This window comes from Ranitomeya variabilis, chromosome 5 (genome assembly GCF_051348905.1).
Source record: "Ranitomeya variabilis isolate aRanVar5 chromosome 5, aRanVar5.hap1, whole genome shotgun sequence".
Taxonomy (NCBI): domain Eukaryota; kingdom Metazoa; phylum Chordata; class Amphibia; order Anura; family Dendrobatidae; genus Ranitomeya; species Ranitomeya variabilis.
The window spans coordinates 343,282,847-343,309,194 of NC_135236.1; the positions used below are offsets into that span (position 1 = coordinate 343,282,847).

General features: G+C 43.0%; 1 protein-coding gene across 1 annotated transcript in view; it reads left to right on the plus strand.

The window, feature by feature from the left end:
• Nucleotides 1–26,348, plus strand: part of ABCD2 (ATP binding cassette subfamily D member 2) — a 98,792-nt gene that overhangs the window by 56,024 nt on the left and 16,420 nt on the right. The window contains exons 3-8 of the mRNA XM_077264818.1: nucleotides 5,455–5,576; nucleotides 6,567–6,723; nucleotides 8,126–8,220; nucleotides 10,535–10,680; nucleotides 20,619–20,764; nucleotides 22,531–22,615. Coding sequence (XP_077120933.1) covers nucleotides 5,455–5,576; nucleotides 6,567–6,723; nucleotides 8,126–8,220; nucleotides 10,535–10,680; nucleotides 20,619–20,764; nucleotides 22,531–22,615 — 751 coding nt within the window. The remainder of the gene's footprint in view (nucleotides 1–5,454; nucleotides 5,577–6,566; nucleotides 6,724–8,125; nucleotides 8,221–10,534; nucleotides 10,681–20,618; nucleotides 20,765–22,530; nucleotides 22,616–26,348) is intronic.

The following is a 26,348-nucleotide window of genomic DNA, read 5'->3' on the forward strand; positions in this document are numbered from 1 at the left end:
GGAGCGCGCAACAAGCATCGGGTACCGGCCACTCCAGGTGCAACAAGCATCGTGTACCGGCCGCTCTAGGAGGTGCAACAACCATCAGATACCGGCCGCTCCAGGAGGTGAGTATGTAACTTTTTTATTTTAATTCTTTTTTTTTTTAACAGGGATATGCAGTATACTATGTGACTGGACAATATACTACGTGACTGGGCAGTATAACTACGTGGCTCTGCGCTGTATACTGCGTGGCTCTGTGCTGTATACTGCGTGGCTCTGCGCTGTATACTACGCGGCTCTGCGCTGTATACTACGCGGCTCTGCGCTGTATACTGCGTGGCTCTGCGCTGTGTACTGCGCGGCTCTGCGCTGTGTACTGCACGGCTCTGCGCTGTGTACTGCGCGGCTCTGCACTGTGGACTGCGCGTTCTGCGCTGTATACTGCGCGGCTCTGCGCTGTATACTGCGCAGCTCTGCGCAGCTCTGCGCTTTGTACTGCGTGGCTCTGCGCTATATACTGCGTGGCTCTTCGCTGTATACTACGCGGCTCTGCGCTGTGTACTGCGCGGCTCTGCGCTGTGTACTGCGCGTGTCCGTGCTGTGTACTGCGCGTGTCTGCGCTGTATACTGCGGGGCTCTGCACTGTATACTGCGGGGCTCTGCGCTGTATACTACGCGGCTCAGCGCTGTATACTGCGCGGCTCTGCGCTGCATACTGCGTGGCTCTACGCTGCGTACTGCGCGGCTCTGCGCTGTATACTGGGTGGCTCTGCGCTGTGTACTGCGCGGCTCTGTGCTGTGTACTGTGCGGCTCTGCACTGTGTACTGCGCGGCTCTGCGCTGTGTACTGCACGGCTCTGCGCTGTGTACTGCGCGGCTCTGCGCTTTATACTGTGCGGCTCTGCGCTCTGTACTGCGCGGCTCTGCGCTGTGTACTGCGCAGCTCTGCGCTGTATACTGCGCGGCTCTGCGCTGTGTACTGCGCGGCTCTGCGCTGTGTACTGCTCGGCTCTGCGCTGTGTACTGCGCGGCTCTGCGCTGTGTACTGCGCGGCTCTGCGCTGTGTACTGCGCGGCTCTGCGCTGTGTACTGCGCGGCTCTGCGCTGTGTACTGCGCGGCTCTGCGCTGTGTACTGCACGGCTCTGCGCGGTATACTGCGCGGCTCTGCGCTTTATACTGTGCGGCTCTGCGCTCTGTACTGCACGGCTCTGCGCTGTCTACTGCGCGGCTCTGCGCTGTGTACTGCTCGGCTCTGCGCTGTGTACTGCGCGGCTCTCCGCTTTATACTGCGCGGCTCTGCGCTTTATACTGCGCGGCTTTGCGCTGTGTACTGCATGGCTCTGCGCTGTGTACTGCGCGGCTCTGCGCTGTGTACTGCACGGCTCTGCGCTGTGTACTGCACGGCTCTGCGCTTTATACTGCGCGGCTCTGCGCTGTGTACTGCACGGCTCTGCGCTGTGTACTGCGCGGCTCTGCGCTGTGTACTGCACGGCTCTGCGCTTTATACTGCGCGGCTCTGCGCTGTGTACTGCACGGCTCTGCGCTGTGTACTGCGCGGCTCTGCGCTGTGTACTGCGCGGCTCTGCGCTTTATACTGCGCGGCTCTGCGCTTTATACTGCGCGGCTCTGCGCTGTGTACTGCGCGGCTCTGCGCTGTGTACTGCGCGGCTCTGCGCTGTGTACTGCACGGCTCTGCGCTTTATACTGCGCGGCTCTGCGCTGTGTACTGCATGGCTCTGCGCTGTGTACTGCGCGGCTCTGCGCTGTGTACTGCACGGCTCTGCGCTTTAAACTGTGCGGCTCTGCGCTGTGTACTGCACGGCTCTGCGCTGTGTACTGCGCGGCTCTGCGCTGTGTACTGCGCGGCTCTGCGCTGTGTACTGCACGGCTCTGCGCTGTGTACTGCGCGGCTCTGCGCTGTGTACTGCACGGCTCTGCGCTTTATACTGCGCGGCTCTGCGCTGTGTACTGCACGGCTCTGCGCTGTGTACTGCGCGGCTCTGCGCTGTGTACTGCACGGCTCTGCGCTTTATACTGCGCGGCTCTGCGCTGTGTACTGCACGGCTCTGCGCTGTGTACTGCGCGGCTCTGCGCTGTGTACTGCGCGGCTCTGCGCTTTATACTGCGCGGCTCTGCGCTGTGTACTGCGCGGCTCTGCGCTGTGTACTGCGCGGCTCTGCGCTGTGTACTGCGCGGCTCTGCACTGTATACTGCGTGGCTGTGCAATATACTACGTGGACATGCATATTCTAGAATACCCGATGAGTTAGAATCGGGCCACAGTCTAATAATCATAAGACTACGGATAGTGGTTTGGAATTGTGCTGTACTGTCACTTTAAGAGCTGATATTATCTGACAAAACTTGTGACCTGGTGAGCTGATGTAGATTTCATAGGAGTTGGCATAGTAACTGTGTCTGACTGCGCATATCAATGAGCTAATCAGCCAGGTGGCAGTTATTTTTAGAAATTGCCTCAGAAACCAGCCCATTATAAACGTATAGGAAAATTTCTCCATTGAAACGCATTGAAAGACTTTTTTCAAACACAAATTGCGCAAAAACTACAAATCCGATCGACACGAAAAATACTTAGCACACCTCTCAGGAACGCTGGCTTCGAAATGACACCTCACTGGAGTCTGTGAGTTTAGCGGTTCGGGCCGCATTACGTGCGGACTGAATAATAAGAATAAGAAGAAGTTTACCACGGTGGAATAACAGTATAGTGCTTTGTTCCAAAGCACTATAATTATCTGATTATCCACCTACCAGATATTGCAAATATCTACAAGAGAGGTACTACCATCTCCCTATAAGAGAGGAATTACTATCTCTCTAAAAGATACGAGATATGGCACCCACACTCGTCGGCGATTGCCCCTATCTTATCTGGCTGTCTTTGTTATAAGTAGACGGGAAAAGACAGGTATGTAATTAGAGATAAAGAAAATCAACGTATAAAATGTGGTGGACTATATCTAAGGTGAGTACATGGTAAAGGCGTGATAGCCTTACAATGAAAGGATACTAGACAATTAGGGAGATGGTAGTACCTCTCTTATAGGGAGATGATAGTACCTCCCTTGTAGGTGCAGCGCCCCAGAGTCCTGGTCGTTGCAGTACTGATGCTCCGCCGCTAAGGGGGGGCTATGGTACGTCTGATGGCACTGAAGGAGTTCTTCTGACCAGGTATCACAGTCACCAAAACACTTCACAGTCTGGCCTCCAGGGGGAGCTAAAGGTGCTATGTATTAGGCCACTCCTCACAATCTAGTAAAACTGGGGGTTAGGCAGAAAGTTAGAGAGAAGCTGACTGGGAATCGAACAGGCAACACCCTGTGGCAGAGGGTGTTGCGGGGAGAGACTCAGGGGGGTCCCTGTCGGGTGGGATCCTGACAGAGGCCTAGCGAACAGAGAGAAAGTTACGGGACCGCGCCTGCACTTGATCGCGGCGGTACCCTAAGAAAGGACAAGAAGCGAGGTATATTGTGCTGAGTGAGAAACGAGATCAACGCAACAAGGAGAAATACCAGTAGGAGTCGTGCTGTAAGACGAGGCAACATCCTACTGAGGCGCGTAGCCGGTGGCCGGAACGCCGAGGAAGTACTAGGCTCCAAGCAATACTTCAAACCTACGGCAGGACAGTCAGCTATTCAGCTATAGGCGGGCTGTCTCACACAAATCACCTACGAAGACACAGGGGGCAACAATAGGAGAGGGGCGACGCTAGAGTCCCGGAAGAACTCCGAGCCTACCCGTCATACGGGTGCGTCCTAGCCATATCATCTGGGGGACGAAGAGGAACATCTTAATCGAGTTGTGAGGGAACTTCAGTAACAGACACAACAGTTGTGGGGACTATCCCGTAAGCACAGCAGGGGAGGACCACAACACACAAGCGCTAGAAGGTAGGCACAGATTTCCACCTGCAAAGGGAACTCTGGAGGTGCCATCGGACCGGCCGGACTTGCGCAGCCCGGTTATCCGTATTCCGGACTGAGGATCCTGGGACCTTCAGTAAAGAGGTAAAGAGACTGCAACCTGGTGTCCTCGTTATTTACTGCGACCTGCACCGCACCACCACAACATCATCACCATTCCCTCCACCTTCATTGTACGCCCCTCAGCAGGGTCAAGGACCGGGTCTAGCCACCGTGACAACCCCAGAACAGAGACTCGGAGGCCCGGTACCGGGTACCCCTCGGCCCTGCGACAGTGGGGGCGCTACATAGGTATTTGCTATGAACCAAGGAGGACAATAGGAGTCAATGAAGACTTATAAAAGATAATACTTTATTAATTACAGAATAATTTAAAAAGATATGCATACAATATCTACATAATCCAAATGGTATGGTGCCTAAGGATGGAACATGCGGATAGCCACCGGATATTCCCCTTGAGAAAGCAAGACCACCGGGAAACACTTGGATCCTGCCCGGTGCCCGCTGTCCTACTTTGGTGAGTGTTGCCGGTATATGTACTATTACACGTTGTGGGAGATTGGTCACCACAAGTTTGCTTACTGATTTAATCATTTGGCAGCCTTGCACTTTATGTTTTCATCTACCTCATTTGGGCAGCTTGCACCGGTGGCTATCCGCATGTTCCATCCTTAGGCACCATACTATTTGTATTATGTAGATATTGTATGCATATCTTTTTAAATTATTCTGTAATTAATAAAGTATTATCTTTTATAAGTCTTCATTGACTCCTATTGTCCTCCTTGGTTCAACGCTTTGCATGGAGTTGGCTTTTCTTTTTGGGTTGGGGTGTTTCATGCACCATTGTGTGCTCTTGATTCTCTCCCCTGTGTTTAATTGTAATGATTCCTGGTTTTGTTATTATAGGTATTTGCTATATCTGGTAGGTGAATAATCAGATAATCTAATAATAACATTTCAGAAAACTATACATGCCTGTTTCTTAACCTACGGCTGATGATGCCTAACAGTGGAGGTTGGCACCCTAATTGATTACTAGATGTGGCGCCTCCACTCATCGACAGCTCTTCTTGTCTTTCCCTTCTAGCCCTGTTATAGATAATGAATGTGAATGGGAGGACAGGTGAAATAGGCAGATAAAGCAAACCTACTTGGTTAACCAATGAGTGGGGGCGCCATATCTCATATCTTTTAGGGGCCAACCGCCGCAGTTAGGTAGAATCAGTCTAGGACATTAGTAAGGGACTTTAGGTATTTTTAGGCTGTTACCATATGTGGATACTAATGTAGAAGTAACTTTATCATGTGGAATTATTCATAGTCTAGTTTTAGATAATTTGTGTATCTGATATATTCACTTTTGCTAAGTGTGTGCTACACTGCGTTTTGGTGTTTTTTAGAGATTGAAAATAATTAAGAAGATTATTTTAAGGTATTATAACTTCACACATTGTAAGAGAGCAAAGTCTTGAGAAACAAATAGATATAGAAATATTGTGTTGGTTTTTTATTGCTTAGATTCAGAAGATGGGCAGAAACATGCAATGGTGAGTGAACGTACCGAAGCCTTTACCACAGCCAGAAATCTACTCGCATCTGGAGCTGATGCCATTGAAAGAATTATGTCTTCATATAAAGAGGTAACTTTACCTGTAGAACAACAACCCCTTTTTTGCTCCTTTTTGTTCTGGTTACACTTATAAATAAATACAGGGTGGGCCATTTATATGGATACACCTAAATAAAATGGGAATGGTTGGTGATATCAACTTCCTGTTTGTAGCACATTAGTATATGGGAGGGGGAAAACTTTTCAAGATGGGTGATGACAATGGCGGCCATTTTGAAGTTCGCCATTTTGGATCAAACTTTATTTTTTTTTCAATTGGAAGAGGGTCACACATCCAACTTATTGAGAATTTCACAAGAAAAACAATGGTGTGCTTGGTTTTAATGTAGCTTTATGCGTTCATAGTTGCTACCTACCTGCCTGTTGTTCCAGGCGCCAATCACAGACTGCTCCTGCTGGCGATTCCACAGCTGATGTCACTTTGACAGAGCAGAAGCTTCTCTTCTGCTCTGCTCTTGATGGGGTGTGACTGCTGATGTCATTCTGTTTGATAGCCGGCTCCTGCTGCCTAACTGAGCAGGCCGTTAATCAGCATGGCGTTGGCCTTAACGTCCTGTCGACGAAAGAGGAAGAGCTGCCCTGTGGATGTGAATTTGCAGTATCGCCGGCAGGAGCGGTCAGTGGGCAGAACAAGCGGGTAGTTAACAACCTGTTAGAAATATAAAATAGTCCCGGATAACCCCTTTAAATGTCTATAAGAAAAAATAAAACATAGACCTGCCTGAACATTCTGGCTATTGTACACTGATCCTAAAGGGTACCTCCGATGTCTCTGTCGTTCTCATATCGCACCAGAAGTTTACACCTGTTAACAGGAGACCCTGCTGGAAAATGTACAAATCCCCAAGCCTCAGTGCAGAGCTTCATAAAATAGCTTTGACAATAGCCAACCTATCACTTGTAATTAAACTCCAAGCAGGAAAAAAGAACACTGAAGGTGCCCTTTAAAATGTTTAGTAGCATTTCTAAAGAATAAAATAGTATTTATTTTATTTTACAGGTTACAGAACTCGCAGGTTATACTGCCAGGGTATATAATATGTTTTCGGTCTTTAATGAAGTTAAAAAAGGAATTTATAAAAGATCATCAATTCAAGAAACACAGAACCAAATAAAAAAGACTGGACTTCACATAGATGGACCCTTGGAAATTAAAGGTATTTGTACTTTTTAGGGTATGTGCACACATTCAGGATTTCTTGCAGAAATTTCCTGACAAAAACCGGACATTTAAATCCGCATGCGTTTTTTTCACGTTTATTTGTTTTTTTTGCGCGTTTTTTGTGTTTTTTCGCGTTTTTTCCCACTGCTTTAAATAGCAGGAAAAACACGAAAAGTCCGCAAAATTAATGAACATGCTGTTTTTTTTACCTCGATGCGTTTTTTTTCACCATGTGCATCATGTGCGCAAAAATTGCAGAATGCATTCTAAATGATAGGATGCATATGTATGCGTTTTTTATGCGTTTTTATCGCAAAAAAACACGGAAAAAACGCGAAAAATCCTGAACGTGTGCACATAGCGTTATGGAGGAGGTTTTCCAGGAAACTCTTTTTTGCTGCAAACATGTATAATAAAAGGGTGCAAGTCCAACAGCGGTGACCTCAGTGACCCCGATGTTTCTCCTAGTTACATTAATGGAGACTGTCCCACAGAACACAAATTCTTGACGTGTATTGTAGAAAACACCACTGAAGCAACGTGCTATGCCGCCAACAAGCAACAGATTTTATTTTTTAATTTATCATGGGTGTTTGTACTCTCATCTCTGACCTAAATGAAATGTTTGGAAATGTTATTTTTCATAATAAGTCATTTATAAATCAGAATGCATTTTTCTCAGTAGATTACATCAAGTGTACTTAAACCACTAAACTATTGCCTATATTTCTTGAAATAATATGTTGATATTGCCAATGCTGACTAAATGTCCAGCCAGTCTGGGCTGAGTCTTAGTAGGTCAGGGTTGAAGTCTGCTGCAATATGAGTATATTAGAAATTCTTTAAAGGGGTTGTTCCCTTTTGGTAAATTAATGTCCCCGACTATAATGAATCAGACCACGCTGTACTTACCTTCCCCAGGTCCACCAATGAATATGCGAGGCTCTGAACTGGACATTCCGTCTATACTGCCAGAGCCGCTAAGCTCACTGATTGGTTGCTGTGCTATCGAAGTGACGGCAGCGCGGCATCCAATGCCACAAACCGGGAGCATCAGCGGACACTCCCCAGGAAGGTGAATACAGCGCGGTTTGTTTCTTTATAATACCTTGCAGGTGGGGATATTCATTTCCCTAAAGCAAAAAACCCTGTTAAATCAATACAGCCATAAACAAATGGTAATAATTTATTAGGAAGTTTGGTTCATTGCACCTTTTTTGCCCTGTCATTTGCTAAGCAGCAATCTAATAAGTCTTGTCTCTTATTTGGTAGATGACATAAGCCCATGTTCAGACTCCTGAGAAGATCAGAATGTGTGACTCACTATGGTTATAGACTGTTGGGCCAGAAGAAATACAAAAATGTATAATATTTTTTTCTAAATTGTTTTGTAACAGGCAAAGTAATAGACGTAGATCATGGAATCATATGTGAAAATGTCCCAATCATTACCCCGAACGGAGATATTGTGGTTTCTAAGTTAAACATACAAGTAAGTAAAGGTACCCAGCATCATATGTATAGTAACGAAAATCATATGTGGGATTTAGAGCATTTCATGTGTATCCTCTGACTTGTGTGCGAAACATTTCAGCACCAGACTCTTTCTTCTAGAGATCAGTGTTCTCGACTATCGCATCTCTACAAGCGCTACCTTTTGTTATGTCTCTGTGACATATCGCTAGATACAATAGGCCAACATACACTTTGAAGGCTATGTCATATTCAAGTCAATTTTCCCATTTATTAACAGCTTTTCTGCAGGTTCAATAAACAGAGTGAATGAATGTACTGGCATGCCATGATTTCATCGGAACGTCATTTCTATGGTTGGCTATTATCACTTTTTTTTTTAGATCTATGAAACTAAACTCTGTAGTGGCAAAGTTGTTTTATCTTTTGACATTATCTTCCAAAAGCTAAAGGTTTAAGGAGTAGGAAAATGAATGTAAGATAAACGTACTGTATTCAGAAAGTCATTTAAAATGCATTCAGCAGTAATGAAATACTAGTAGAATCTGCAGAAATAGATTCAGTCCCTAGGTACTGCATCCAGGGGCTAGCTCAGTGTAAAATGACTCCCCCTCTTCAGCAAGCCTAGTTACCCTTCACGAATTCTGCAAACCTACATTGTTTCCCTTTGGTAATTGTGAATGGAAAGTTTGTTCAATATTTTTTTTTAATTGTTCTGTAAGACTGCATAGATAAGGTAATATATGATTAGACCATAGTGTTGCCTATCATGTAAACATGATTTTATTCTATTAAAAAAAACTAGAGAGGGAATCTGTTACCAGATTTTTTTCATCTGACTGCAGCATAATATAGAGACAGAGACCCTGATTCCAGCAATGTGTCACTTACTGGGTGGCTTTCTGTAGTTTTGATAAAATCATTGCTTTGTTAGCAGGTGATTATCACTAGAGGACTAGTAACCTGCTGCCATGTAGTCCTCCATATTCATGAGCTCTGTATAACCCTGCCCCCAGCACTGATTGGCCTCTTTCTGTCTACACTGTACATAGGCAGAAAGCTGCGAATCAGTGGAGTGTGTGGGAGCTGGTATACAGAGCTCGGCATTCAGATAAGGCTACTGTCACGCTGTTAGTATGTGATCAGTATTTGAATCAGTATTTGTAAGTCAAAACCAGGTGAGGAACAATCAGAGGAAAAGTATAATAGAAACACGTCACCACTTCTGCATTTATCACCCACTCCTGGTTTTGGCTTACAAATACTGAGGTAAAATACTGACCAAATCCTGATAGCGTGGCCGTATCCTAACTGGTACAGCATATAAAACAGTGATTTTGTAAAAAATACCACACACAGTCCAGTAAGTGATACATCACTGGAATCAGGTCTCTGCTCTCGGAGGGGGCAGCAAAAACCTGGTGACAGATTTAATTTAAAAGAGTAATTAATTGACAATGTTATTTACAGCTTGTATTTGTCCGATGTGGACAAGGGACCAAATCTTCGGTCAGTTACGGTAATTGCTAGCATACCAGTTCACATGAGAGCGCTCAGGCAAGTGTGCATGTAACAAATGTCTGGAGCAATGCATCTCCAAACTCAGTGGGAGTAATAATGACATAGTCACCACATGCAATTACACACAATTACAGTACTTTCCTGGTAATTTACATTTAGATAACTGTTTCTGATCAATGCGCTAATTACTATTTCATTTGCAATGCTCCCCGAATAGTACATAGTGCGACATTGCAGGATTGTAGGAGTCGAGTAATAAATATCACATTGATTCTCAGTTACACAGTATTTAGAATGTGATCAAATCTGAAATAAAAGACATAGATTTTTTTAACTGCTATAAGTAATTTTAAAACTGATCCTCAGTATGAGGCCACATTCACACATTCAGTATTTGGTGAGTTTTTTACCTCAGTGTGTGTAAGCCAAAACCAGGAGTGGAACAATTAGAGGAAAAGTATAATAGACACATATGCACCACTTCTGTATTTATCACCCACTTTTGACTTACAAATACTGAGGTAAAATACTGACCAAATACTGAACATGTGAACATGGCCTAAGAATGTATTATATAGTGGTTGTGCACCTTTTGCTATTAATGGAGAATTAATAAACTGGAGACCCTAGTGATTACCAAAATGAAATGCCTACAGGTCCTCTATATTCAAAATAGCTCTGCCAAAATAAAAGTTGTCATGTCTACTACTACATAGCTTGCAAAAGTATATCATTCGTATTTATTACTTTACTGTTATTTGCAGAATTGTTCCTTAGCTCCCTGACTTGTAAGCATTTGACTTATCTCTCAGGTAAAGGAAGGAATGCATCTCCTCATCACTGGCCCCAATGGTTGTGGTAAAAGTTCCCTGTTCAGAATTCTGGGGGGTTTGTGGCCAGTTTATGAAGGAGTACTTTATAAACCTCCGCCAGAGAACATGTTTTATATCCCACAGAGGTGCGTATTATTTTTATTCTACTATTTCCATTGAGAAGATTTTTAGTTTAGTTTTGATAGAGAAAGATGTGATGTTTCATTAACAATTTTGTAAGAAGATGGGAGAATTAGAGATGGGAGAAGCGATTCCATCTGTCGCGGTCAGTAATCTGTGACTGGAGGATACGAGGCTTGCGAATCTCCTTACCCCCTAGTCCCAGTGTCTCCAGCTCCTCTTTTGAGTAGCCGGGCTGGTGTGATGCCATCACTAGTGTGTGAAACACACACAACGTCACACCAGCCCGGGTAATCAAAAGAAGAGCCCGGAATACTGGGATGTAATGAGATTCACAGACCCTTAGTCCACCGGTCACATATCAATGACCTGGCCAGTGGACCGGAGTCCTGCGAATCAACTGTCCCAGCTTTACTCACAATAATTCAATTCCTTATACTCCTTAAAAAGGGGTATTCCAGTTATGAGGAGTTCACAGAGGGAGACAACCTAGTGTTATCTCCATTAGTCCCACATACTTAGAATGGGCCAGCTCTGCACATGTGCATATGTCCTGGTGATCAATGGGGGTCCAGCGGCTGGACCACCACCTATGTAACAGTTACTTTCACCCCTATGGATAGATGATGACTTGTTATACCTGGATTATCCTATTAAATCTATCTACCGATTACCTAGAATGTCAGGAAATCATTCACAGGATTGCAATATAATATTAGGTTTTACAAGACCAGAAGCAAAGAAAGTTCGGAAATTCTTCCAATGAAGTAAGCAATAATAGTGAAAGATATTCGCTATCAGTTATTGGGAGCTTTTTTCTATTTTGTCTTTTTTATCGTTAAAATGAAGCTTTATATACCTTTGTTATGACCGTCTGATATTCCAGACTAACTAATTACATGCATAACCTAGGTAATAAATATTAGATTGATGGTGTCAGATCATAGCGCGCTCACCAATCACTAGAACAAATGTCCAATTGCTGGGACGACTCCTGTGGATGGGTGATAAATGTTACATTTGGTGGTAGGGGGAACATTTGAAGTGGACCTTACAATATCATTTTACAATATACAAGATTTTACTATATTAAAGTGCATACATTATTAAATTGATCTGTTAGATCTGATGAGGCTGGTGTACATACTTTGAAATTCTATGTCAGAATGGCTATTTAATCCTGATATTAAGATTGGTATTTTAAGAGTCCATCTCAGTTTAATAATCGGCAGGGACTTTCCCAATGAATTATATAGCCATTCTGACACTATCCTCATCAGATCTAAAAGATTATTTTTTACGGCATGCAGTTTATATTGTAAAATCTGGTGACATATATCCTATAATGATGACATTTCATCATGCTATGTAATATGTTTCTATAACAATATTCTTTTTGTAATCATAGGTTTTATTTTTGGAATATTTTGTAATAAATTAAAAGTATAAGGTCATTGTGTTGACCTTTTACATAGCTGCTCTTATTGAACATTGCATATAAGAATTTCTGCAGGAATCGATCCCACATACGCACCCCTCACAGATTGTGCAATGTACAGGACTCGCAGGGCAAAGGGGGCTTTTATAAAGATACTGTACTGTGTGTCCAGGAAAGCCCTTTCTTGTTGTAAATAGTATGTAACTTATAAATAAAAACTTTTTCCAGAGTTTTCTAAATATTTTTCCTTATGTGCTTTCATCTTGGGTTTGGCTTGGTGAGAGTAACAGATTGGACCAATTCAGATTGAACAGGCTTACCCAGATACAATATAATCCTTCTTACTGCTGCTGAGATTGACGTCGGCTTCTTTCATTTCCTCATTTGGATCAATGTGTGTTGCATTATAAATCTTTTTTCTTGCTATAAGACTTCAGAATTAGTCCATCTGTTATTGTGACTGTCCAGTTACAGATGTTGGCAAGCGACAATGCTTAACAGGTATTTCGATTTGTTATGCTATATACAGGTGCTTCTCAAAAAATTAGAATATCATCAAAAAGTTAATTTATTTCAGTTCTTCAATACAAGAAGTGAGACTCATATATTATATAGAGTCATTACAAACAAAGTGATCTATTTCAAATGTTTATTTCTGCTAATGTTGATGATTATGGCTTACAGCCAATAAAAACCCAAAAGTCATTATCTCAGTAAATTAGAACCAATCAGAGCGAACAGATGCAGTGTGACCTGGCAGTGACCACCCTATACTTCCTCATTCTAGCTGCGGATTTGTACAAGGCGGTCACTCTATCACTATGTGGCCATGCTGGGTCTTGTGGTGCCACAAAAGCCTGTGCCGTCACAGTTCGTCCTGCTGCTTCCTGTGCTCCTGAATAAGAAGAAAGAAGAGTTCCTAATCCTTGCCTGATCTTTCCTAACCCACACCAATCCCCCCTTTTTCACCAATTTTCTCCACCCTCACTTCTGCCACCGAGCACTGATCAGTGCTTGATCGCTGATCAACATCCATGCAAGCTGTTTTACACAACTTTTCTTTTCACTACCTATCCCCCCTTCCTTTGCACGGCCTATGTGTGTGACTCCTACAGCTGCCGAGCCACTAATCAGACGTACACCACTGATTACCACCCGTGCTTGTTTTTGGCAAGGACTTTTTTTCCAGTCTATTTTTTTCATCCCCTTTTTGCACCACATTCATGCGTGTGTCCTACACTAACCGGCAGTTGTTTGAGGGTTTTTTTTTGTTGAAAAAGAATCTCGTAAAAAATCATTTAGATTAGTTGATAGAATTAGATTAGGAACAGTAGAATATACCATAGTAATTGTTGTCTACTACAGTACTTTTTACTGCATTGAGTTAGTTAGTGTCAGATAGTAAAGCGTTAAAAAAAAAAAAATTAAATTAGGGACAGTAAAGTATACTGTAGTAACCATTGTCTACTGCATTATTAATTTACTAAATTGACTTAGTGTAAGCTCGTAAAAAAATAATCATCCTACAACCGTCGAGCACTGATCACTGATGCACATCAGTAATCAACCTCTGGTTGTTGTTTTTTTTCTGAAAAGAGAATTAAAAAAAATTTAGATTACACAGTAAAATTTACTGTAGTAATCATCATCTACTGCAGTGTTTTAAATGGCACTGAGTTATGTCAGTGTGGAAAAAATGAATCATCCGTGCGTCTATCCTACAGTTGTCAAGCGCTGATCACTGACGCACATCAGTGATCAACCTCCGGTTGTTGCTTTTTTATTTTTAGCTTTTTCTTTCTTTTCTAAATAAGAAGCATTTACGCCAAGCACTCACACACACACATCTGAATAAAATTTGGTACACACACAAACACCACATGTAAAAAAATGTCTTGCTCGTCCCACTCACTGTATTTAGCGGAGGAAGCATACGCCTTCCTTGCCTTCGACACTGATGGTGAGGGAGAGGATCCCACCTTCCTTTTTTTTCCTACTCCTCTTTCTCAAGTAATTGTATTCCGCATGGCTATGACCCAAAAACGTTTTGAGGTCATCCAAAAATCTTTGCATTACAATGATAATGCACAATGTCCTCAACTTTGACTGTCATTTCAAAGTTTAGGATTTATGAAAGCAGGAACTCCTGGACTGAACCCCCTGAATGTCCCCCTGTCACCTTTACGTAGATAACTTTTATGCCAGCATCCCACTCTTCAAGTCCCTCTTTGTGAGAGCTACCACAACCTTCGGTACTGTCTGCAGAAATCAGAGAAGCCTCCCTAAGAGTCTAATTGGGCAGCTGCTCAGAAAGGGTGAGAGCAGAGCCCAATGTAGCGACAACATGCTGGTTGTCAAGTACAAGGACGAGAGGAATGTCTATTTCTTGACCGTCATACATGGTGATGGCAGCACCCCCAGCACTGTGCGAGGTACCTCTACACAGGTCCACAAACCACACTGTGTACAGGGGTACAACAAAAACATGGGGGGAGTTGATATCTCTGGTCAAAGGTCCTCCAGCTGTACAGTGCCATGAGAAAAGCCAAGGTATGGTACAAGAAGCTGGCTGTGCACATCATACAGATGGCAATGTACAGCGCTTTTGTGCTATCACAATGTGCAGTCCAGACTGGTATGATGTACCATCAGTTTCGGGAGGTGGTGATCAAGACCCTAATCTTTGTAGATTAGGAAGGATTCGGCCCCAGTACTTCCGGAACTGAAGGTGCTCTTATCGTATCAGGCTAACATTTTCCTGCGGAAATCCCTCAAACCACAAATAAAGGAAGGTCGCAAAAGATGTGCCGAGTGTGTTACAGAAGGAGGATTCACAAGAACACCAATTATCAATGCGACACACACACACACAACTCATGTATGCCAACCTGAAGAACACTACCCAACCTGATGCATTCTACACAACTTACGTATGCCACTACATTAAAAAATTCACATAGCAGGAAACAGTAGATCAGTTCAAAAATGGGGTAACTTGTGGGGCATTTTCACTGTTTAGGCACATCGGGGCTCTTCAAACGCGACATGATGCTCACAGACAATTCGATTAAAGTCTGCATTCCAAAACATCACTCTTGCCCTTCTGCGCCCTGCCGTGCTCCCAAACAGTGGTTTTCCTTCACATATGGGGCATCAGCGTACTTAAAGGGAACCTGTCACCCCCCCCAGTCGTTTCAAACTAAAAGAGCCACCTTGTGCGGCAGTAATGCTGCATTCTGACAAGGTGGCTCTTTTAGTTCTGGTTGCTGTAACTTGAGAAATAATCCGTTTTATAGTTTGTCTGAAATACCTGCTCCTCAGTCAAGTGGGCCGGCGTTTCCCCCCTGCTTCAGATAGCACACAGCCGTCACTCACATCTTCTTGGTGCCGGGCGGCGCCTCCTCCTCACCGCTGTTTTCAAAAGTAAGCGGTGCCTGCGCTCTTTTCCCCTGCCTGGTGCAGGCGCAGTGAGCGCTGGCCGTCTTTCCTCATATGCAGTCCAGCTGCGCGGCCGCCCTGCTTGTGAATCCCAGCCCCGCAGTGACTTATGATTTATTCACATTGCGGGGCTGGGATTCACAAGCAGGGCGGCCGAGCAGGCACAGTCAGCTGGACTGCATATGAGGAAAGACGGCCAGCGCTCACTGCGCCTGCACCAGGCAGGGGATAAGAGCGCAGGCGTTGCTTACTTTTGAAAACAGCGGTGAGGAGGAGGCGGCTACCGGCGCCAAGAAGATGTGAGTGACAGCTGTGTGCTGTCGGAAGCAGGGGGGAAATGCCGGCCCACTTGACTGAGGAGCAGGTATTTCAGACAAATTATAAAATGGATTATTTCTCAAGTTACAGCACCCAGAACTAAAAGAGCCACCTTGTCAGAATGCAGCATTACTGCTGCACAAGGTGGCTTTTAGTTTGAAACGACTGGGGGAGGGGGCTGACAGGTTCCCTTTAAGAGTAACTGCACAACAGATCTTGGGGTCCATTTTCTACTGTTATCCTTGTGAAAATAACAACATTTGTGGCCTAAAGATAAGTTTTGTGGAAAAAATTTAATTTTTCTATTTTCACAACTCAACGTTATAATTTTCTGTGAATCACATTGGGGTTCAAGGTGCTCACCACGCATTTAGATAAATTCATTGGGGGGGGTCTATTTTGCAAATGGGGTCACTTGTGGGGGGATTTCCACTGCATTTAGGGGCACATCATTGGCTCTCTAAATGCGACATGGCGTCCTCTCTCAATTCCAGCCAATTTTGCGTTCAAGAAGTCAAACGGTATTCCTTCCCTATTGAGTATCAGCGTACTCAGGAGAAATTACACAATAAACTTTATGGTCTATTTTCTCCTGTTACCCTTGTAAAAATTGGGTCTAAGGTATAATTTTTGCAAAAAAAAAGTTAGATGTCCAGTCAATTCAAATGTGATGTGGTCTCTAAAAAATGGTTTTGTAAATTTTGTTGGAAAAAATAGAAATCGCTTATCAACTTTTAACTCTTAAAACTTCCTAACAAAAAAAAATTATGTTTTAAAAATCATGCTGATGTAAAGTAGACCTGTGGGAAATGTTATTTCTTAACTATTTTGTGTGACATACAGTACAGACCAAAAGTTTGGACACACCTTCTCATTTAAAGATTTTTCTGTATTTTCATGACTATGAAAATTGTACATTCACACTGAAGGTATCAAAACTATGAATTAACACATTTGGAATTATATACTTAACAAACAAGTGTGAAACAGCTGAAATTATGTCTTATATTCTAGGTTCTTCAAAGTAGCCACCTTTTGCTTTGATGACTGCTTTGCACGCGATCAAAAAATGTCACGTGCCCAAAAATGGTACCAATAAAAACGTCAACTCGTCTCGCAAATAACAAGACCTCACATGACTCTGTGGACCAAAATATGGAAAAATTATAGGTCTCAAAATGTGGTAACGCAAAAAATATTTTTTGCAATAAAAAGCGTCTTTTAGTGTGTGACAGCTGTCAATCATAAAAATCTGCTAAAAAACGCTATAAAAGTAAATCAAACCCCACTTCATCACCCCCTTAGTTAGGGAAAAATAAAAAAATTTTAAAAATGTATTTCTATGTTCCCATTAGAACTAGGGTTAGGGTTAGAGCTAGGGTTAGGGCTAGGGTTGGGGCTAGGTTTGGGGTTAGGGGTGGGGTTAGGGGTGGGGCTAGGGTTGGGGATAGGGTTGGGGCTAGGGCTACAATTAGGGTTAGGGCTACAGTTAAGGCTGGGGCTAAAGTTAGGGTTAGGGCTGGGGTTAGGGTTTGGATTACATTTACAGTTGGGATTAGGGTTAGGGGTGTGTCAGGGTTAGGGGTGTGGTTAGGGTTATGGTTGGGATTAGGGTTAGGGGTGTGTTTGGGATAGGGTTTCAGTTAGAATTGGGGGTTTCCACTGTTTAGGCACATCAAGGCTCTCCAAACGCGACTGATCTTAATTCCAGCCAATTCTGCGTTGAAAAAGTAAAACAGTGCTCCTTCCCTTCCGAGAGCTTTCACGTGCACCAAAACACGGGTTTACCCCAACATATAGGGTATCAGCATACTCAGGACAAATTGGACAACAACTATTGGGGTCCAATTTCTCTTGTTACCCTTGGAAAATAAAAATTTGGGGGGATAAAAAAACATTTTTGTGGGAAAAAAATTAATTTTTATTTTCACGACTCTGCGTTATAAACTGTAGTGAAACACTTGGGGGTTCAAAGTTCTCACAACACATCTAGATAAGTTCCTTGGGGGGTCTAGTTTCCAAAATGGTGTCACTTGTGGGGGGTTTCTACTGTTTAGATGCATCAGGGGCTCTGCAAATGCAACGTGACGCCTGCAGACCAATCCATCTAAGTCTGCATTCCAAATGGCGCTCCTTCCCTTCCGAGCTCTGCCATGCGCCCAAACGGTGGTTCCCCCCCACATATGGGGTATCAGCGTACTCAGGACAAATTGGATAACAACTTTTGGGGTCGAATTTCTCCTGTTACCCTTGGAAAAATACAAAACTGGGGGCTAAAAAATAATTTTTGTGGAAAAAAAAGGATTTTTTATTTTTACGGCTCTGCGTTATAAACTATAGTGAAACACTTGGAGGTTCAAAGCTGTCAAAACACATCTAGATAAGTTTCTTAGGGGGTCTACTTTCCAAAATGGTGTCACTTGTGGGGGGTTTCAATGTTTAGGCACATCAGGGGATCTCCAAACGCAACATGGCGTCCCATCTCAATTCCAGTCAATTTTGCATTGAAAAGTCAAACGGCGCTCCTTCCCTTCCGAGCTCTGCCATGCACCCAAACAGTGGTTCACCCCCACATATGGGGTATCAGCGTACTCAGAACAAATGGCACAACAACTTTTGGGGTCCATTTTCTCCTGTTACCCTTGGTAAAATAAAACAAAATGGAGCTGAAGTAAATTTTTTTGTGAAAAAAAGTTAAATGTTCATTTTTTTTAAACATTCCAAAAATTCCTGTAAAACACCTGAAGGGTTAATAAACGTCTTGAATGTGGTTTTGAGCACCTTGAAGGGTGCAGTTTTTAGAATGGTGTCACACTTGGTTATTTTCTATCATATAGACCCCTCAAAATGACTTCAAATGTGATGTGGTCCCTAAAAAATATTGGTGTTGTAAAAATGAGAAATTGCTGGTCAAATTTTAACCCTTATAACTCCCTAACAAAAATACATTTTGGTTCCAAAATTGTGCTGATGTAAAGTAGACATGTGGGAAATGTTACTTATTAATTATTTTGTGCGACATATCTCTGTGATTTAAGGGCATAAAAATTCAAAGTTGTGAAATTTTCAAAATTTTCACCAAATTTCAGTTTTTTTCACAAATAAACGCAAGTTCTAGCGAATAAATTTTACCACTATCATGAAGTACAATATGTCACAAGAAAACAGTGTCAGAATCGCCAAGATCCGTTAAAGCGTTCCAGAGTTATAACCTCATAAAGGGACAGTGGTCAGAATTGTAAAAATTGGCCCGGTCATTAACGTGCAAACCACCCTTGGGGCTTAAGGGGTTAAGAGTTCATGGACACAAAACATGTCTAGGTTCACATTTATCTAAGTGGTGAAAAAAATTCCAATTTTCCGATACTCATAGCGTCTCCATTTTTCGTGATCTCGGGTTGTCTGAGGGTTTATTTTTTGCGTGCCAAGCTGACGTTTTTAATTATACCACTTTTGTGCAGATACGTTCTTTTGATCGCCCGTTATTGCATTTTAATGCAATGTCGCGGCGACCAAAAAAACGTAATTTTGGCATTTTGATTTTTTTTCTCGCTACGCCATTTAGCCATCAGGTTATTCCTTTTTTTTTATTGATAGATCGGGCGATTCTGAACACAGCAGTACCAAATATGTGTAGGATTGATTTTTTTAATTATTTTATTTTGATTGGGGCAAAAGGGGGTGATTTGAACTTTTATATTTATTTTTTTATATAATTTTAAACACATTTTTTTTAAATTTTGGCATGCTAGAAGCATCCACTACTCAATCACCTCTGCTACATAGAGGTGATACACAGATCACCTCTATGCAGCAGAATTGCAGCATTGCTATGAGCGCCGACCAAAGGGTGGTGCTCATAGCAATCTGCCATCAACAACCATAGAGGTCTCAGGGAGACCTCGGATTGTGATGACAACGCACCGATGACCCCTGATCGCGTTACGGGTCAGCAGTGCATGTACTTCCGGCCTCGTGGCCGGCATAGTTTGTTAAAGAGTTTGACAGCGGCATGTAACTAGTTAATGGGCGCGGGCGGATCGCCATTCTGCTCACGCCCATTGCGGGCACATGTCACCTGTTGAAAACAGCTGACATGTCGCGGCTTTGAGGTGGGCTCACCACCGGAGCTCACCTCAAAGCGGGGAGATACTGCAAGCTGACGTACTATTCCATCAGCTGGCAGAAAGGGGTTAAAATTGCAAGATTTTGAAATTTTTTGCCAAATTTCCATTTTTTATTTCACAAATAAACGCAAGTCATATGGAATAAATTTTACTACTATCATAAAGTACAATATGACACGAAAAACATTCTAAGAATCAGTGGAATCCATTGAAGCGCTCCAGCACTCCAGAGTTATTACCTCATAAAATGACACTGGTCAGAAATGTAAAATTTGGCCTGGTCATGAAGGTGAAAACAGGCTTGAGAGGCAAAGGGGTTAAGGGTGAGACAACATTGTTTGGCTGGCTACATAGACATTACTCCATCCAGCAGCAGCAGGCAATAGCCACTCAATTGTGAAACATAATTCTCCTGCCAGTGCCCACCATTGGCGGGAGTAGGTTTGGCCATGCAGCTAGCCCTCAGGCCAGTCGCATGTGTACTCTCACCCTTGGTAGTAGAACATTGCAGTTTTAATATTTTGCATTAGTATATGGGAATAAACATTTGTATCAAATAGCAAATTATATACTGAACTGTGTGCTCTCTGTATACTGTACTATATAATCCAATATTTTTCAGGCCATATATGTCAATTGGAACATTGAGGGATCAAGTAATCTATCCTGATTTAGTGGATGACATGCATGAAAAAGGATATGAAGACGAAGATCTTGAACGTATTCTTGACATTGTACATCTAAATCATATTGTACAAAGGGAAGGAGGTAAGTTTTTTTCCCTCTATGGCTCATCACAATGCTGTACAACAGTCTGTACAATATCTATAAAATTCAATGAATATTACTATGCACATTTCCACTTGCAGAAAGCGCATGCACTTATTTTGAAATCGCCATGATTTTTGGATTGTATTTTCCACTGTGCCAGCCTTGTCTACAAAATGAAATACTACTTTGAATTTTCACTAATCGCTATTGCAATTAAAAATACAATACAGCTCACATGCCTCAATACAAATCATTGTGAATTCCTCCTTAGGCCAGTCTCACACGTCCAGATAATTCCGGGACCGGAGAAATCGGTACCGGAGTTATCCGTGTCCGTGTGCTCACGTGGCACATCAGTGTGGCACACGTGCGGCACACGTGCGGCAGCCGTGTGCCGCCCGTGTGCCGACTGAGGACCACACGGACTGTGCAGGAGACAGTGCTAGAATTAAGCGCTGTCCCCTGCTTTTGGTGCTGAAGCCGGCATTCATTTCTTCTCCCCGGCAGCGTTCACTGGAGAGAAGGAATGAAAAAGCAAGGTTGTTTTTTTTGTTGTTAAAAATAGAGTTCGGGGTCACCTCCCACCTCCCACACTCTGTGCGCCCGCCCGTTTGCATTAAAATACTCACCCAGCTCCCGCGATGCCTCCTCTCTGCGCCGGCAGCTTGTCCTGTGTGAGCGGTCATGTGGTACCGCTCATTACAGGGATGAATATGCAGCTCCACACCTATGGGAGGTGGAGTTGCATATTCATCCCTGTAATGAGCGGTACCACGTGACCGCTCACACAGGACAAGCTGCCGGCGCAGAGAGGAGGCATCACGGGAGCTGGGTGATTATTTTAATGCAAACGGGCAGGCGCACAGGGGGTGGGAGGCGGGAGGTGACCCCGAACTCTATTTTTAAAAAAAACAAAAGAAACCCAAACCTTGCTTTTTCATTCCTTCTCTCCAGCGAACGCTGCTGGGGAGAAGGAATGAATGCCGGCTTCAGCACCAAAAGCAGGGGACAGCGCTTAACTCTAGCGCTGTTTCTCCTGCGGCGGTACGTGCACACGGAGGAGAGTGCACACTGTTCTCCGTGTGCACGTGTGCGGGACGTTTTGCGGACCGTGCTGCTGGAGAAATGTGGACATGTCTCCGTGTTTTGCACACGGACACACGGTCTGTGAAAAATCACTGACATCTGCAGAGACACATTGATTTTAATGTGTCTACGTGTGTCAGTGTCTCCAGTACGTGAGGAAACTGTCACCACACGTACCGGAGCTACTGACGTGTGAAACAGGCCTTAGTCTGTTGCAGGAGATTGGAATTAATCAGTTTAGATCCATACACTAATTTAGGTGCATGATTTATGTTGTCCGTGAACCTTGAGCTGGCATAGATTTCAACTACAACATACGCCAGTTATCTCCCCTACTACAAAGCCCTAACCACTTTTATCAAAGTGTTGGCTAGTGCAAAAGTAGCTAAATTTTGTGGCTTTCTAACAAATGTAGCAAATTTGGTGATTTTTTGACTCCGCAAAACTGCTTGTATGTATATTTTTTTCACATAAATTTGCTTTTCCCTTTGCTTTTCTTTCACATTGATGTTAGTATAATATGGATTGGCATATTGACCAAATCTCATTAACACATAAACATAAACTAACTCTGAGAGTATGTTCAGAGCATCTTTCAAAACAAATAAACAGCAATAATCGGTAAAAACATTACTTTGACATACCGGATTGCTTCTAATTTTTATGTGTATATGCAGGTTGGGATGCTGTATCAGATTGGAAAGATGTTTTATCAGGAGGCGAGAAGCAAAGGATGGGTATGGCACGAATGTTCTATCATAAGTAAGAAAATTATGAGGCTTTTAGCAAATTAATTGCAATCAGTACACATTTTGTTTGATGTTTTCATCTTTGATAAATGGATTTTCTATGTTTGAACCTTTAAGTACTTGACAGCTGAGAAGGAAAGCAGAATCGTAAGAGGCTTTAAAAGTAAATCAATCATAATCATATACATTAAATAAATGAAAAACACATGAAATAATTGGATCGCTGAAAGAATGTACAGGATATACAGTGGGTACGGAAAGTATTCAGACCCCTTTAAACTTTTCACTCTTTGTTTCATTCCAGCCATTTGGTAAATTCAAAAAAGTTCATTTTTTCCGCATTAATGTACACTCTGCACCCCATCTTAACTGAAAAAAAAACAGAAATGTAGAAATTTTGCAAATTTAATAAAAAAGAAAAACTGAAATATCACATGGTCATAAGTATTCAGACCCTTTGCTCAGACACTCATATTTAAGTCACATGCAGACACTCACATTAAAGTCATATGCTGTCCATTTCCTTGTGATCCACCTTGAGATGGTTCTACTCCCTCATTGGAGTCCAGCTGTGTTTAATTAAACTGATAGGACTTGATTTGGAAAGGCACACATCTGTCTATATAAGACCTCACAGTGCATTTCAGACCAAATGAGAATCATGAGGTCAAAGGAACTGGCCAAGGAGCTCAGAGACAGAATTGTGGCAAGGCCCAGATCTGACCAAGGTTACAACAGAATTTCTGCAGTACTCAAGGTTCCTAAGAGCACAGTGGCCTCTATAATCCTTACATGGAAGAAGTTTGGGACCACCAGAAGTCTTCCTAGACCTGGCCGTACAGCCAAACTGAGCAATCGTGGGAGAAGAGCCTTGGTGAGAGAGGTAAAGAAGAACCCCAAGATCACTGTGGCTGAGCTCCAGAGATGCAGTAGGGAGATGGGAGGAAGTTCCACAAAGTCAGCTATCACTGAAGCCCTCCACCAGTCAGGCCTTTATGGCAGAGCAGTCCAACGGAAGCCTCTCCTCAGTGCAAGACATATGAAAGCCTGCATAGAGTTTGCTAAAAAAACACATGACTCCCAGACTATGAGAAATAAGATTCTCTGGTCTGATGAAACGAACGTAGACCTTTTTGGTGATTATTCTAAGTGGTATGTGTGGAGAAAACCAGGCACTGCTCATCACCTGCCCAATACAATCCCAACAGTGAAACATGGTGGTGGCAGCATCATGCTATGGGGGTGTTTTTGAGCTGCAAGGACAGGACGACTGGTTCTCATTGAAGGAAACATGAATGCGGCCAAGTACAGAGATATCCTGGATAAAGACCTCTTTCAGAGTGCTCTGGACCTCAAACTTGGCCGAAGGTTCACCTTCCAACAAGAAAATGACCCTAAGCACACAGCTGAAAAGCTAAAATAACAAAGGAGTGGCTTCAAAACAACTTTGTGACCATTCTTGACTGGCCCAGGCAGAGCCCTGGTCTAAACCCAATTGAGCATCTCTGGAGAGACCTGAAAATGGCTGTCCACCAACATTCACCATCCAATCTGATGGAAATGGAGAGGATCTGCAAGGAAGAATGGCATAGGACCCCAAATCCAGGTGTGAAAAACTTGTTGCATCATTCCCAAAAAGACACAGTACTAGCTCAAAAGGGTGCTTCTACTCAATACTGAGCAAAGGGTCTGAATATGACCATGTGATATTTCAGTTTTTCTTTTTTAATAAATTTGCAAAAATTACTACATTTCTGTTTTTTTTTCAGTCAAGATGGGGTGCAAAGTGTATATTAATGAGAAAAAAATTAACTTTTGAATTTACATAATGGCTGCAATGAAACAAAGAGTGAAAAATTTAAAGGGGTATCAAAACTTTCCGTACCCACTGTAATTCTGTCAGGTATGCAGTAAAAATAGATAATACAAGTATGGCTGCAAAAAATAAAGGGATTGTTACTTTATTTTGTTATAAAGCGCAGAGTTTGATGCTCAGGGGACACAGGATCAAAAAGTGAAAACAGTGACACAAGTCCATGCAGCTTGACACTAACTTTACAGCTGCCTAAGGCAGTGGCCCCATATAGGACCCCAATTTAAAGCACCCACTGTTGTTCCGACACAAGCAGTCTTTTCTCTGTGCTGGTGATGTGCTTCAAGGAGCTTGGTTATCTGGCTGGGTTTACTAGCTAGGCCACCCGCTTGTCTGACATGGCTGTTGTAGGTGCAGAGAAGAGCGCTGTCTTACATGGTGAACTGTACTAGAAAGCCAATCTGCTTCATCACATCACCAAAACATAGGGAAAGGAAGGAAACTCTGTGCCTGTGTCCAAACAACTGCAGAAGCTCCAGTTATGAGATTATTAGAGGGGTCTGATATAGGGCTATTAATGAGATTTCATAATAAAAGTGTATTCAAAAGTTTAATTCTTTTACATAATCCCTTTATGGAGTCTCTAGAAAAAATCTGGGAACAGGCATATAAAACTTTAAAATAACAAAAAAAACATCGGTTACCTATTGAAGCCCATGCGGTTCCAGTGCGCTCTCTATGCTTCTTCCCCCTAGTTTTTGTTTACAGGGCTGCAGTACCACCATCGATAAAATATGACCACTTTAGACAATCTCTGACCTAAATGATCATGCTGAAGTAGGAAGACAATAAGACCTCTGAGACCTTTAAGCGCTTCCCACTTTATACTCAGCGAGTGCCATCTGTATTACACAACTAACACTTGCCTCAAATTGCCAATGTTGGAGCAATCACTGATCGCAGCAGTTTACCCTTCAACAGTATGTCAATAGTGATCACAGCATCTAAGTAATTAGAGGAATGAGAAATACTATTTATCACCCCGTCCTCTGTGATGAAATTGTGGGGTGCCAATGGTGTTATCATGGCAGTCATGGTCTCCTGAAGGTCCATGTCTGCCATGTTGAAACTCCTATGAAGACCTCCCTCAGGCAGGTCTTTATAGGAGATAGCTAATTTTCCAACAGACTGCAATACTGAAGTATTGAATTGTACAATACACCGCAATATTATATTGTAATATCTAGGGCCAATTTTAGGCAAAGTGGGGCCCTCAGCAAAAGTTTAAAATAGGACCCCAAATGCTCCCATGTTGCACCATCACACAGAAACATTTCAGTTGTATTTACATGCACTGATTTCAGGCCGCTAAATGAGCCTGATCGACAATATTGAAGTCGTCCGACACTTGTTTCTCGACCTCTTTGCACCAGCTGAGGAACAATGATGGGGACAGAATGATCGCTAGTAGATCAATCTGTCCCCATACAGTATCATGTTATCAGCAGTATATATGCAGTTTTCTCCAGGCGATGTGCTGCTGAGAACAATTATTTCTGTTCCGGCAGAACCAATACACCCCATAGTCCTCCACATAGTATAATGCACTCCATAGTCCTTCACATAATATAATGCACCCCATAGACCTCCATACAGTATAATGTGCACCATAGTCCTCCATATAGTATAATTTACACCCCATAGTCCTCCATAGAGTATAATGCACTCTCCATAGTCCTCCATATGATATAATGTACTCCCCATAGTCCTCCATATAGTATAATGCACTCCCCATATTCCTCCATATAGTATAATGCACTCCCCCATAAACCTCCATATAGTATAATACACTCCCTATAGTCCTCCATATAGTATAATACACTCCCCATAGTCCTCCATATAGTATAATACACTCCTCATAGTCCTCCATATA